This window comes from Rhinatrema bivittatum, chromosome 7, assembly GCF_901001135.1.
Source record: "Rhinatrema bivittatum chromosome 7, aRhiBiv1.1, whole genome shotgun sequence".
Classification (NCBI taxonomy): domain Eukaryota; kingdom Metazoa; phylum Chordata; class Amphibia; order Gymnophiona; family Rhinatrematidae; genus Rhinatrema; species Rhinatrema bivittatum.
The window spans coordinates 36455668-36471343 of NC_042621.1; the positions used below are offsets into that span (position 1 = coordinate 36455668).

A 15676-nucleotide genomic window follows, 5' to 3' on the forward strand; every position below is an offset into this window, starting at 1 on the left:
TCAAAATGACACAATTTAACTTTTTCACTTAAAAATCTCATCAAACGTCTTGGCATCTTTCTTGATGCAACTCTATCATTCCAGGCTCAAATTAAATCAATTCTTAAAATGGGTTTTTATAAACTACGTCTAATTTCCAGATTACGTCATCTGTTTCATAACGCTGACTTTCACACCATTGTACATGCTATTATTTTCCCTCATGTAGATTATTGTAACCATCTACTTTCAGGCTTGCCCAAGACTTCTTTGCAACCGCTACAATTATTAAATTCAGCTGCCAGACTCATTCAAGTACAAAATGCTTTGATCATATTACACCCATTTTGAATAAGCTAAAATGGTTACCAATGCTTGAACGCATTTGGTATAAAATTGCTATGACCACCTTTAAACTGCTTAGTCCTGATTCCCCTTCATGGTCCAATGCTCTGTTAAGGATTTACAAGCCAATTCGTGACTTAAGATCCTCTCAATGTGGATTACTAGACATACCTTCTGTTAGTCTTGCTCATTTGACCTCAACTCAAGAAACCTCTTTTTCAGTAGTAGCCCCATCTTTATGGAACTCATTACCTTATGATTTCCATATCCAAGATAACTTAAAAAAAATTCAGACCTCAATTGAAGCTTTCCCTCTTACAACAGGCCTACGGCTAGCCTAAAGTTAATAGAGGCTTGTTCAGGTGTAATACAAACTCCCTCTGAAGAACTCTTTGTAATATCTGTATGTTTACCTTGTGCTGTTATTGGTGGATCTTTAGTTATTATGTTTTTATTGTATGTGATGTCATTAATATTAATTTTATGTATGTTTTAATGTAAATTGCTTAGGCCTGTTTTGTGTTAAGAGATTAATAAATTTTAATAAATACAAATACTACTTACCTGATGATTTCCTTTCCTCTAGGACAGGCAGGCCAGTCCACACAAGTGGGTTATGCACACCAACCAGCAGATGGAGATCAACTGACTCACTGATGTCACCCTCATATAGCACTACATTGACATCAGCCTGCCAGTATTCCTGGAAAAGCCAACAACTGTGGGCAACTGAACAACTTTTGAACTTTAACTTCAAATCTATACATTTCCTCCCCCAACCATTTCCTTTTTTTAAATTATTTCTTCCAGTGAGTAAAAGTACTGGATCCAGAAGATAAGGAAATGCAATAAACATAACAGTTAAAGAAGGCACACACTTACCAAGTCTGCAACGGCCTTCTATTTCTGCCTCTGAGAATGTCCCTGAGAAGGACAAAGGCAATACAGTACAGGCAGCCCAGGGCAGGCATGTGGATTGGCCTGCCTGTCCTAGAGAAAAGGAAATTATCATGTAAGTAGTAATTTCACCTTCCTCTGCATTCAGGCAGGCCAGTCCACACAAATGAGATGTACCAAAGCTACTTCCTTGCTGGGTGGAAGACTGCCTGCGCTTCCTGCAACACTGCTCTGGCAGAAGAAGCGTCTTCCTGAACCCTAAAATCCAAATGCTAATGCTTGGAGAAGGTATGCAGCAAAGACCACGTCACCGCTCTACAGATTTCTGACAGAGATAGCAACTGTAACTTGTCCATGACACCGCCTGCGCTCTGGTCAAATGAGCCCTAATTTGTCTGGGCAACAGCTTATCCGCATCTACACAGGCAGCCATGACCACATCCTTAACCCAATGTGCCACTGTGGCATGAGAAGCTGCTTCTCCTTTCTTTACTCTCCCATGAAGTACAAAGAGACGATCTGGTTTCCAAAAGGTCTTGGTAACCTTAAGATAACACAACAGACGTCTTCTCACATCCAAAGGATGCAACCTCTGAAATTTGTCTTCATCCGCTAATGATGTAAATATTACTACCTTTAACATAAGGCTTGGGGGTAACCAGCACAGAGCGGCAGTTTCTACCCATAAGGAACTTGCTGGGCAAACTGGATGGACCATTTGGTCTTTTTCTGCTGTCATTACTATATTACTGAATTTCTGATGATGCCTTACTCCTAGATGAGGAGTGGTTCCACTGTCTAGCCTTGTGTCGAGGGTTTGGACTCTTACCCATTGGTGTCTTCCATAGGGCCTCTATCTTCCAGGCATGGTATTGCTGTGCCCTGAGGGACATCTAACCACAGCTGTAACAGTTGGAGGAGTTAACATCCAGGCAGCGATAGACTGCATGCATTTGTGATGGACATCCAGAAGCCTTACACTTTTCCCAAACTTATCTTATTTTTTAACCTAGGGACTACTAAGGCAGCAGCAAAATCTTAAAGAAGTAACGAGGCAAGCAAAAGGTTCACAAAGCCAAATGTTGAAAAAATAAGGCAAACTGGGACACATTCATGTGATAGGTTGGTTGAAGAAAGACTGAGGAGCTCATGAAGCAGCATGTGCATGCAGGAACTCCGCGCATGTTCAGTAAAGTCTTTTCTGAGCTATAAGAACTGAGTACATATCAGCACTGTCAGATGATGTCACCCACACATTATGGGTAATTTATGCGTGTTCATTCATGGAGAGAGGGAAGGGAGTGAATGACAGGGGTGAGTGAAGAGAGGGAAAGGTGGTGAATGGGATTAGGGAAAAGAATCAAGGGGAGGGTGAAAAAGGGGAGAAGCGTGAAGAAGAGTGAGTGAGAAAGAAGGAACTAGAGGGAACAGAAAAGAAGGGAGAAAATGAGAGGGGTGAGTGGATAAGAGAGAAGGTGGTGCACCATATACACACTTACCTAACTACCTCAGGGGGCAGATGCAGTGGAAGGGAAAGGCAGGGAGCAGGGTTGAGGCAGGGTTGCCAACTTTCAAGAAATCCAGAAGTACGGTAATACTGGCACCCCTGCCCCCATCCCCTCACTTTCTCAGCATTTCAAATCCTCCAAAGTGCTGGATATGCCTTACTCTTCACCTCCCACTCCAGCTCTCTTGGAGATCTAATGTCCTGTGTGGCCCTTCCCTTGAGAGGTTTGGGGATCCCAGTTTTAGATGCTAATTTTAGCAGTTGCCAGTTTGGGAACAGGAAGACAACCCTTCTTGTTCCTATACTTCCTGCTTGTAGTTTGTCACTGCAAATAGGAAAGCTGCAGTGGCAAACTACATTTCATTTTGCAGATAACTCAACATAATGGACTTTTGGACACTATTCTGCTGATATTGCATATGTGAAAAGGAAGTTCCTAAGCCCACCTTTGGAACTGCAGCCTGGAATACAAAGTCCGTCATTTCCATCTCAGTGCTGTTGGAAGCATGTATAGTTATGACAGTCACACTGGGGTTTGTGTTGGATCTCTCAAAGGTGAACTCTATTTTCAGGCCATTCTTGCTGTATGCTGTGATTGGGGGGATACCTGAAAAGAAAAGACAACACACATGAAAGCAGTAGCACTGCAGATAAAGGCAATGTGTATTTTGGTCTATCATTTCACTTGTGAGGGCTCCATCATCTGTCTGCTGAGCATCCTACCACAATTACCAATTATCTGTTTCTAGTTCCTGCCCTGGTTGTCATCCCATGGCTATACCTCTACCCCAAATGTCTTCTGCCACCACATCCAGCATGTTATGGATTACCTGCAGAACTGTCATTGAAGAGAGGCTGTGATGTAAGACCATCCAACAGGAATTGCGGCTGTGACATCTGTGGGGCTGTGCCTGGTCCACCTTCAAACCATACAGGAAACAGCAGTTAGTTCCAGCTGCTAACCACAGATAGCTACATATATACTGGCACAGAACAACAACAAAGAGGACACAGATGCCTCACACTGACGTGTTACTGCCTTGCTTACCAGTTAGATTAAGGTCTCCCAGCAAGTCCAGAAGCTCCCCACCTACAGATGATGGCTTACTTATGGTTGCAGTTGGAATAACTGGAGTTATATCATTTCCACCCAACAAGTCCAACAAATCATTAGCCTAAAATACCACCACCAAAGCAAACAAAGTTATGTTAATACCTAAAAATTGTTCATTTCATGTGAGGAAAATATAATTTCTAGTCATCATTTAGCCTCTGCAGGGCCCACTTGTACAAAGGACAGTGCTACCTGCCTTAAGAAAATAGACGTTGGAAAGAGCATTATCTGCTCTAAAGGGGGGGGAGCAGTGAAGCACTACCAGCCCTGCCCAAGGGAAGGGGGGAGGGATCTCTTCCTGTCCTCCTCAAAGAGGAAGAAAATTGGGAGTAAGGTGGAAGGAGAGAGCTACTTGCCCAAAATGGGGTGAGGATGGGGAGAGCAGCTATTTGCCCTGTCCATAGAGGGCAAAGGGAGGGGGGGGGTGGTGCAAGAAGAATTAGCTGCCCAAGGTACTGCCAGTTTCACTAACCTGTCTGAATTGTATCCTATCTCACCTGGCTGGTGTGTTGGGGGCCTGACAGTACTTGTTTATTCTCCATTACTGCAGGTTCTGTTTCTCCATTGGTCTGCATAATCTCTGTAGGGCCATTTGTGATGGTCTTTTCCATGAGGGGCATTCTTTCCAGCAAGGCTGACCTACAACAGTAAAAAATGATTCTGTCTGGACTTTTTAGCTAGATTGCCGTTTGCTATAAGGTTTGATGTGAAAGGGATATCAGGAAGTTGGCATGCACTAATAATCAGGGAACTGATTTACAAGTCTGGATTTGTTCTGGAACAAAAAATTCTAATACCAGCTCTGCCATGCTGCATTATCTCCCTGGCCTTCAGCTTTCTCAGTTATAATTGTTAACATTGTTTGCTTTTTTTTTTTAATTTAATTTTTTTTTTTTACAGAAGCTTTTACGTAGCTCTGGCACTTGAAATGTGTTTTTAGACCATCTTCCCTAGAGGCGGCTTCTTGTATCTAACATTCACTCTATATATGACTTCCCAAGCAATGTATACTGAAATGTCAGCAAATTCAGAATGTTGCTGCCCACAACTTGATAGAATTCAGCTGCAATATCACATTAAATCAGCTCTTAAAAAGTTGAAAAATCCCTTAACATGGACCAAATGGTCCATCCAGTCCATTTGCAGTACTGGCTAAACTATAAACATGCGTGGTTCCTAGCATGTGGAATACACTCCCTAAAGCATGGATAGACGATTACCATACTTTTTGTAAACTAATTAAGACCCAGCTTTTTTTTTTTAATCTGCTTTTTATTAAAGCTTTTTAAATTATCATCAAGCTGGATGGTTCTGATTCACTTAAGGGCTGTTAAGATTATTATTTCATTGTTATATTTTAACATACACCATCTATTATTCTAACTGGTTTTTATTGAATCAACCTGGGTTCTTTTTGTTTCTATAGATGGGATTGTCTTGTATCAATGCTTTTATGTTCGTTGATTCATATATTTTTAAATCTGACCTATAAGAAGTATTCACCAAGCAAAATTAGCTGTCCATCCTCAAAAACACATCAAACTCATTTCTACCAGAGACCGCTCCTTCTCCATCGCTGGTATCAATATCTGGAACAACATGCTGCTGGACCTGCGTACTGAATCCTGTCACAAAACTTTCAAACAAAACCTTAAAACATGGTTGTTTGAACAAGCATTCACACTATGAATCTTTATCATACAGCTAATCCATACCCCCCTTCTGTCCATCTATACTGTATTTCGACCATAATATGACTTTAGTTTTGCCCTTACAGTTAATTTGCTCCCGTGTTATACCTAAATATTATTAATTAATAGTTTTATTGTTAATGAAGTTAGCATTTTATGTTAAGACCTTTCTGTTTATCGTTTACTGTGTTTAAACTGTTATATGTAAAGCTTGTTGCTAATTTATTGTTTCACTGTAAACCGAGGTGATGTATTGCTATACGTACCTCGGTATAAAAGAATCCATAAATAAATAAATAAATAAATAAATAAAATAACGTGTTTTAGATTGTCTGTAGGGACTGCTATTGTATATTGTTCTGTATTTCAATTACCTGTATGATACTGTATTTTAAAGCTTTGTTCCATTTGTAAGCTACCTGGGGCATGCTTCTGAAAAGGCAGCAATAAATTAAAATAAAGCAAACACACTGAATAATGAAGTGCATTGGTATGCTGTCTGAATCGCCATGCTGGTCACCACTACAGGGAATGGGGTCATGTGTCCAACATTGCTACCAGGGAGAAACAGAGATGTAGAAATGCAAACTCACCGCATGTGATCATATTTTTTGAAGAGTGCATTGTATTCCACGGCTCGCTGCTGCAGCTCCACATCAATGCTGCTGCCATAGATTGACACCACTTTCTTAATTCGGCTGTGGAGTTACAAACCACCAATGAAAAGAAGAAAGAAGCCAGCACCAGTGCCCTCGTTTTTCATAAACTTGCAACTGTTCTAAAGCCTGGGAAAACTCCTTCCAGTGGGGCACATGATGGGTCAATTGAGACTTGTTTGTTCCTCAAATGTATCTGCTTTTCTCTAGAGAAATTCCAGCACACCATGAGCAGAGGATCTAGCTCACATATACCAGCAGAGCAAGAGTTAGAACAGAACAATGGCTTCAGCAACACAGCAAAACCAAATTATACCTTTATTATGGAAATTATTCCTTTTCCAGTTGGAAAAGACTGTTTCTTTAAAACCTGGTCTTCAGTCACACACAGATAGGCTCCTACAGGCTGCCACTCCCCTTACAGTTAGTTGCTCTACTCCTGAAAGGCACACATCCATCATACATGTTGAACACACATACCCAAAGACATCCTATACTGAGCAGACACATTCAAAGCCTCTCTGACTAGCAGGCATGTACACACATAAAAGTAATCAGTTCTCATCCTGTTAACCCTGAATAGCCAAGACCAAATCAATAGCATTGTTCAGCTATGTAATACACCAGTTCCTCAGCTTCTCCTCTTTCCCTTTTATCTGCAGTACAAGCTTCCTTCCCTCCAATACACTTCCATAGTTCAACATGTGAGATACAAAGGATAAAATGCATCACCCTTGAGAGCAGGTCCTTGCTACAGGATCACTTCCTGCTACACCAAGTTGATGTTCTCCAACCAGGAGACCTTTCTGATCCAAGGCAGCACCAAGGCTGCCAGACTGGATTTGGGATTTGGCTACTATGTCTCTGAAGGTCTCATCAATGTACCTCTCTGTCTGCCTCAGCTCCTCCAGGTCTACCACTTTAGCCTTCGGAGATCGGACTCATTCTCTGAGAGCCAGGAGCTCCTTGCACCAGGTGCACACATACAATCTCTCACCGGCAGGTAAAATATCATACTGTGACAGTCAATGCAAAAGATTGGAAAGCCCCCCTGTAGTTTCCAATCTTCCCAAGCTTTCAAAAATGACTGAGAAGGTGGTATTTAACCAGCTAAATAACTATCTGCAAGACCAATGTGCTGCACCCATGTCAGGCTTTTGTAAAGCATACAGACTCAAACATTTCTTCTCACAATAGAATTAATTCAGACACTTCAAATATTGCATTAAAAAAAAAGTTAAGATATGAATACAACGTTCGACACCATAAACCATCAGACTAAGGGAGATTGGTCTTGGGGATAAAGCCTTCGCTTGGTTTTCTTCATTTCTTTCAGACTTTTTTTTTTCCCCAAGTAGACTGGAATATTCAAATTTCTAGAATGTGAAATTACCATTTGGAGTCCTACAAGGCTCCTCCTTGTCACTGCTTTTATTCAAAATATTTGTCTCATCATTAGCTACACTCATTCAGGACTTGAGATTTCGCCCATCATTCTATACTGATTATGTACAAATTACTGTATTTTTCAATGCAAAAGATCCTATTAATGTATCTAATTTTAATAACTGTTTGGTTAGGATTGCTAATTGGCTTATAAATCACAATTTACAAGTGATTCCATCTAAATCAGAAGCAATCTGGTTCAGTGTTAGATCCACTGTTCTAGATATGGCTTCTATAATGTTGGGTATTCCCATTTCTTTAAAGCCGGAAGTTACTTCATTAAGCATGCAGTTAGATTCAGCCTTGACTATGACAACTTTAATTTCAGCTACTGTCTAGAAATAGTTTCTCATTCATATATATCAGATAAATTTGTTTGTTGGACAAAGGATCTTAATTCGCTAGTATGCGCTTTTGTGATCTCCAAACTAGATTAATGTAAGTCATTATTACTGGATTATCTCAAATTCAGTTGAAACATTTACAGTTATTACAAAATACGAACAGGCTGAGTTTTGGCCTTCAAAAATATGACCATATTCTCCAGCCCTGAAACAGTTACACTGGTCGCCGGTTAGTTACATAATTAGATTTAAAATTATGTATTTTTTCATATCTTTACAGTTGGTTTACTTCTTTGTTTAAATTCTTAGTACCCTACATTCCTTCTCGTTCATTATGTTCATCTCAGGCCAGACTTCTTGTACCACTATCATCAGTAATTCGTTTAGACTCTACCAGAGAGACTGCATTCAGTTATCAGGCACCCTTATTTTGGAATTAGATATTTGCTCCATTTCAAATTATTTGAGTTTCAGAAAAGCAATGAAGACATGTTTTGTTTAGCAAAGCATATGAGAATATTTAGCAATCTGTAGAAGTGCTTTTCAGTTTGGTAAGGTGGCATATAAATTTATGAATTGTTGATATGAGGGTATCTGTTATATAAGTTTGGTTGTTATCTGTATGCTTGCTGTAATTTTATGTCTATTAGGTTCTATTATTATTTTAATACTTATTGCTGGATTTTTATGTATGTATTTAAAACTTACACTGCTTGGATATCACACTTAACAAGCAGGATAATAAGAACAATAAATGAAAATGAAAGTAAATCTTTTGAATACTGACCACTCAACCTCCCCCACTTTCACTAAGTATGCACACAAATTCTCTCGTCCCCACCCCCTTCATTTTTAATTACACACAGATAAAGCTTCACCCAACCCTTTACTGAGCACATATGTATGCCCTTCAGTACTTACTTCACTGTACTATTAAACCTTGTAGAGCTCTTCATGATGGCAGTGAGGGCGTAGCCGCGTGTCACCGATGTGGACATATTTGATATCAGAACACTCTCCAATATATCAAGGACCTCATCCTCTGTCACCTGAACATACAAAAACAACAAATTTACCAATAGATTCTTCTATCACAAACCCAGGTGCAGTGGGACGGGGGTGGTTTGATCACCCTATTACAAGCAGGGTGAAAATCTCTCAACACAAAAGAAAATTGGTTCCCACCTGCTAATTTTTGTTCCTGTAGAACCACGGATCAGTCCAGATTCCTGGGTTTATGCATCCATGCCAGCAGATGGAGACTGAGAAAGTTTCACTGACACTGCTGCATAATCCCTATTGCCACCTACAGTTCTTCAGTACTGACCTGTACCCAAACACTTGCAAAAACTCATAAAAAAAAACTTGAAAACAAAAACTGTATTAACAAGTGTGTATTCTACACACTGAAAAATTCACAGATTGTACCAAAAACTCACAGCCGAGCGGACGCTTCTTCCCTTCCAAGATTGGAACCTCGGGACTTTTAGTGCCACATTCACCCATTTTAAATCCAGAATGAGGCAAAGAGCCTTCTTTCTTTGGATCTACGGAATACCGACCTTTGGCCCGTTCGCTCCGAGGAACCGGAACCACCATTCCTAAAGTCCCGTCACCTAATATCGCCCGAACCTCCCTACGCTTTCTCAACGACCCGCAGGGGGAAACTAGAAACAAGTAACAAACAGGTCCAGCAAATTCTAATGCGTAACCATCTCTCATTACGCTGAGGACCCACTGATCCTGAGTGATCTTGGCCCACTCCCTGGCGCTAGACGACCCCCTATAAAAGGCACGGCGGAGTGGACCGGCCTTACCTCATTGCAAGGATTTGGCTTATGCGGCCCCGCTTCCTGAAGAAGCCCTGAATGGCCTTAGACCGCTTCGAAAGGACTGCCCCCCCAAGATTGACCTCGAGAAGAGAACTGATTTTGCGAGGTTGGATCTCTCCTCACCTCATGTGACCTCCTAACATCACGAAAACGCAATAGAGACTTAAAAGGCCACTTGCCCTTAGCCTTAACTTCCGGCAACTTATGCATCTTTTTCTCACCCAGATCCTTCATCAAGTGCTCCAGATCCTCTCCAAACAAGAGGCGTCCCTTAAAAAGCAGAGACCCCAACCAAGACTTAGATGAAACATCTGCCGACCAGTTACATAGCCACAATAACTGCCTAGCTGACACCACGGATCCCATAATACAGGATGAAGTTCTCACCAAGTCATATAAGGCATCTGCTATGTAAGTAACTGATGCCTCCAAGTGCTCTGCTTTATCTGCCTTGACACCAGATTTTGCCTACCTGTCCTGAAGCTGTTGAACCCAGCGCAGGCAAGCCCTTTGCATGAAGCTGGAGCAGATAGCCCACAGACTTAGGGCCGATACCTCAAAGATCCTTTTGAGGTGAATCTCCAACTTCTGATCTTGAACATCCTTCAACACCGCGGAACCTGCAACGGGGATAGTCATTTTCTTTAGGACCGCCAAAACCGCAGCGTCCACCTTTGGAAGGGAAAAGAGCTCTGTTTGTTCCAGCAAAGGATAGAGCTTAGCCATTGCCCTTCCCACTCTCAAGCCAGAGTTGGGTGCTCCCCATTCTCGATCCACCATCTTTTTCACAGATTTATGATAGGGAAAAGCTCTCGGGGGGGATCCCAAAGCCGATCCAGAACAGGATCCGCTCCTTCCATATCTGAGTCTTCCTGTGGGACTTTCCGCCCATGTTCCTCCATGACCTGAGGAATCAAAGGGTTCAACTCCTCCTTCCGGAACAAGCGGAGCACTTTGGGGTCATCACCCTCTGAGACTGGATCATCTCCTAGATCATCTCCCTGAGACAAGCTGGTGTCATTTGGACCAATAACCTGGTCCTGCGACAAGAGCTCCTGCATCCTGAGGTCCTCCTGTGACCCAACCGAGTCATCCAAGTCCTCACCAGAAAACCCAGGAAGCCGCAAATGCTGTCCCAGCGGAGGCTTCTTACCACAGGACAGCTCAGGCCCAGGAGTGGCGCCCAGACCCCCTAGAGGGTGAAACTGGCTACCCAGACCTGCTTGTTGAGTTAAATAAGCTTCATGCAGCAGGAGAAGAAAATCTGCACAGAAAGTGCGGGAAGCCTTTGGGAACTGTGAGGATGCAGCAGCAGATGCAGGTACAGGCAGATCTAAGCAAACTTTATCTGCCCCCACTCCCCCCCCCCCCAGCTCTTCTACTGTGATTAGGTGGGCCGGAGAAAGACGCGGAAGCAAATCTTCCTCCTTCTTCCATCTGAACAGACAGCACTGCCAGGGCACCCAAAATGGCTGTCATTCTCGCATCGGAGGAAGATGGAGGCCTGCTGTGGTCCGCACTTCAAAAAACCTCTTGGGGGAGTGCCCAAATGACATTTCCTACCTCTTATGGTCACTGAGGGCTCCGCAGGTCCCTCTCCCCCCGAAACGCAGACTGCACATAAACTTAAGCAACTCAGCTGCGCAGACACTGCTCCACACACGGAGCCGCGAATCATGCTTCCACCGGCAGGAAAACCCCCCTGCCGAGCCCTGAGCAAACCCGTGAACAGGAGCAACAAAAGGAGCCTGTCCACCCGCTACTAGCAGGGATCGGAGGGAGAGAGCCACCCAGGAGACAGCCTTACTTTTTTTTTTCAAAACAGCTTTATAATTCTGGTCAGCCTCTCCTCAGCAGAGAACACAGCTGTCTAAGCTCAGGTTCAGCAAAAAGCAAAAAATAAGGAGACTGACACCAGAATTTTAAAGGAAGAAAGGCAAGCTGATCAAAAGAAAAAAAAATTACCAGTTGCCCTGAGCCTACAGCTGCCTGAGCAGCCTCATGAAGGGGAGGGATCTGGATCACCAGCTTTGCACCCCCACGGATTAATGGAGCGAGCATACAAAAAGGTCACCGAGCTCCAGCTCGTCCACCTCAACCAAACAAGTAAGGATTCAGCAGGATCCAAACATACAGGCCGATACAGTATGGTGCACTCCGGCGGAGCGCACTGTTAACCAGCAATTGGACACGCCTTTTGGACGCGCTAGCTTTACCCCTTATTCAGTAAGGGGTAATAGCGCGTCCAACCCCCCCGAACCCAATAGCGCCCGCAACTTGCAAATGCATGTTGATGGCCCTATTAGGTATTCCCGCATGATACAGAAAGTAAAATGAGCAGCCAAGCCGCACATTTTACGTTCAGAAATTAGCGCCTACCCAAAGGTAGGCGCTAATTTCTCCGGGCACCGGGAAAGTGCACAGAAAAGCAGTAAAAACTGCTTTTCTGTGCACCCTCCGACTTAATATCATGGCAATATTAAGTCGGAGGTCCCGAAATTTAAAAAAAAGTAAAAAAAATTGGAAAAAAAAATTTTGAAGTAGGCCTGCGGCTCGAAAACCGGACGCTCAATTTTGCCGGCGTCCGATTTCCGAACCTGTGGCTGTCAGTAGGCTCGAGAACAGACACCAGCAAAATTGAGCATCGGCTGTCAAACCCACTGACAACTGCCGCTCTTGACAAAAAAGAGGCGCTAGGGATGCGCTAGTGTCCCTAGCGCCTCTTTTTACCGCTGGCCCTAATTTTAATAAATTAAAATGATATATTGTAATCGAACCTTTGACAGCACCTGTTAGAATGTACTATAGTACACTTTTACTTACATTAAATATGTGCCTACATGTAAACCGTTGCGACGGTATTTAACTTAGCAACGGTATAGAAAAGTTTTTAAATAAAAATAAATAAATAAAATACTGAATCGCGCGCACAGGAGAGTGGCCTGTGCATGATTTTACTGTATCGGCCCGATTCTTGGGAGGAAAGGGTTACAACAAACAACAAACGTTTGCCAGACTGCAGAACTGCAAGTTTATGCACCAGCTACCATTTGCTGGAGACAAGAGAAATACTGAGGAACTGCAGGTGGCACCAGGGATTATGAAGCAGTGTCAGTGAAATTTTCTCTGTATCCATCTGCTGGAAGGGATGCATACAACCCAGGAGTCTGGACTGATCCGGGAACGTACCCGGAACAGAACCTGATGAGTTAAGAATACCTTCCATGAACACATTCACAGAGCTGCTACTCACATACCCTTAGAATATACAATACCTGGATTGGTTCTTCCTCTTCACATTGGCCCGATATTAGCAAGTCACCATATTCTCCCATGCACCAGGATGACACTTGTACTAGAGGTTGCTGCAGAAGCAAAGTTATAATATCTGATATGATTTGAACATCCAATATACAAAACAGTTGCTTCCTCTCAGTTTCTGCACTCTTAAAAAGCATACCCTTTCATTTTAGCCAACCTCTTCTATTTAACTAGCACAAAATGGGACAACCAAAAGAATGACAATGCAAAACAAAAAAGCCTTAAGATTTCTCTCAGTCAAGATGCAGTACTGGCTTAATATATATAGTTTCTATGAACAATGCAAACTTTTCAATAGAGGAAAGGTGGCACTGAAGAGAAATATTTAGAGAATGATTGTAATTGAGAATGCAAAGGTCAATTCTGTCACTGCCCTCTTTCCCTACCTACTGCAGGCCCAACTTGATTTTTGGCTCTATCCTCACCTTACCAGGACTAAGATATTCTATTTTTATCCCAAATCTTTTTGAATTCTGAAACTTTTTTCCCTTTTCATCTAAGTTTGTTACCTGTTCAATGTTTTACAGGAGGTGAATATTTCTCTGCCCTCTCAGCAGGTAAGGGACCATGGAGAGGGGATGATGAATGTCATGTGGAGACAGTACCTGAGAGATATCATCCAGAATGGCTTTGTAGAGCTTCTGTACAGTGTATGCATGCATTTCAGTGCTGTTAGTGATGAGCTGGATCAGATTGGGGACAGCGTCATCTCGGACATAACTACCAGCCTAAAAGGGGGGAATACATTATCAGATGACAATGGGTGTTACTAGCTCTTCCCCTCAATAGGGAGGAGACTACCACCACCTATTTCTACACCTCAGCAATAAGTCATGTAAGCCACACTACACCACCACCTGCTTTGAATTGTCATGATTTCAGAAGCTAAGCTGGCCAGGCTCTGCTCAATACATGAATGGGAAACCATGAAGGAACACATGGGATATTCAAACGGAAGTGGATTGTTTGGGTGCAGACGACACTTCCCTCTGAGCAAGAACTATCCCAAAGTCCTAGCACAGTTTTAGGAAATGCTCACCCCTTTGAGCCAATGTATAGCCCCAATGCCCCAGTATATTGTATGGGGATACTCTCCCCTCTGAGCCTGCATGAAGCCCCAGTGCCTCTGCAGAATGTTAAGAGATTACATTTCTTTGAGCATGCATGGACCCAATACCCTTGGAGATTCAAGGAGCATGCTCACATCTTACCGTTGTTAAGACTCTCATTATTGTGTCTATGTGCCATCGTTTGGAAGGCGCATACCTGGTGAGAAAAAAAAACCCCATGACAACATGAACCACCCACAGATGTGCGGATTTTCTAAATTTTTGGTAAAAGGGAAAACAGAAAAGCTTTCCAGGATATATAAAACTCATACATTTGTTTGGCCTTCTCTGAAGCACCACTATATATGCCATGCCTGGCTATGTCTCAGTTTCTCCAGCTTGAAGACCACTGTACATGACATTACTATTTTAGCTTAACTCTCACAAACCCTGTTCTATTAATTGTCCACATCAATCTAGATCAGTGTTTCTCAGCCAGTACTTGGGGCACACCTAGCCATTCAGGGTTTCAGGATATCCACAATGAATATGCATGAGATAGATTTGCATGCACTGCTTCCATTTTATGCACATCTCTCTCATGCATATTCATTGTGGAAATCCTGAAAACCTGACTGGTTAAGTGTGCCCAGAGGACTGGATTGAGAAGCACTGATTTAGACCATAGGTAGGGACTTTCATTTTCAGTTTTTATATTATTTTGCCACTAATCAGTGTTTATTACATCAAAGGCAAAGGAATCAGTGAAAAAAATTACTACCCATTTTTCAGGGTAAATATAATTTCTGTTATTACAAACACTGATATATTCCCAGGAAACATTTAAAAAAAAAAAATAGAAAATGAAAGTCCCTAACAATAGGTTATTTATTCTCTTCCCACTTCAAGCTCCAAACCTACAGGAAATATCACATCTCTTGAAATTTTCAACAGGCTCCCTCTTGTGGGCCCTCATTTCCAGTTATCTCCCCATATCTTATCCTGATCAATTAAGAGAAACTACTAACAACAATGTTTACAAATCCAAAACCACAAAATTCCCCAGAAATTCCATCATCAGAATCAGGTGGGTTGAGGGATGAAAAGAAGGGAATTAATAAGGTAAGACAAAATTCCCATTCTACAGCAAGCTCTCCATCAATCAGAACCACGGGGACGTATAAAACCATCACCTTTACTGGATTAAAAGTAGTGGGTCCCACAATGCCATTCTTTAATAAACTGCCCTTGTATTAAGGAAGGAAGACCTTTTAGTTCACTACCAGGGCAAAAGAGGAGGAGAGCATAACGGCCACCAGGAGAGTGGTGCAGTTTTTGAAGGAATTAGGGTGGAGAGTCAACTTTGTCAAGAGCAGTTTGGGACCTTTGCAAGCTCTGGAGTACTTAGGAGTGCAATTCAACATGAAGGAAAGTCATGTGCATCTGATGGATCAGAAGTTTCAGAAAAATCAATACCAAATTCTTTACTGGTTAT

The 15676-nt window shown here is 42.4% G+C and overlaps 1 protein-coding gene across 4 annotated transcripts in view; it reads right to left on the bottom strand.

The window, feature by feature from the left end:
* AP1G1 (adaptor related protein complex 1 subunit gamma 1) overlaps positions 1-15676 on the bottom strand; it is a 305811-nt gene that overhangs the window by 38193 nt on the left and 251942 nt on the right. For all 4 annotated transcript variants that reach the window (XM_029608250.1, XM_029608251.1, XM_029608252.1 and 1 more), the window contains 9 exons: positions 14344-14398; positions 13738-13860; positions 13087-13176; positions 8901-9028; positions 6127-6231; positions 4340-4481; positions 3777-3903; positions 3559-3648; positions 3175-3335 (listed from right to left, as the gene is read on the bottom strand). In XM_029608250.1, the coding sequence (XP_029464110.1) occupies positions 3175-3335; positions 3559-3648; positions 3777-3903; positions 4340-4481; positions 6127-6231; positions 8901-9028; positions 13087-13176; positions 13738-13860; positions 14344-14398 (1021 nt within the window). The remainder of the gene's footprint in view (positions 1-3174; positions 3336-3558; positions 3649-3776; positions 3904-4339; positions 4482-6126; positions 6232-8900; positions 9029-13086; positions 13177-13737; positions 13861-14343; positions 14399-15676) is intronic.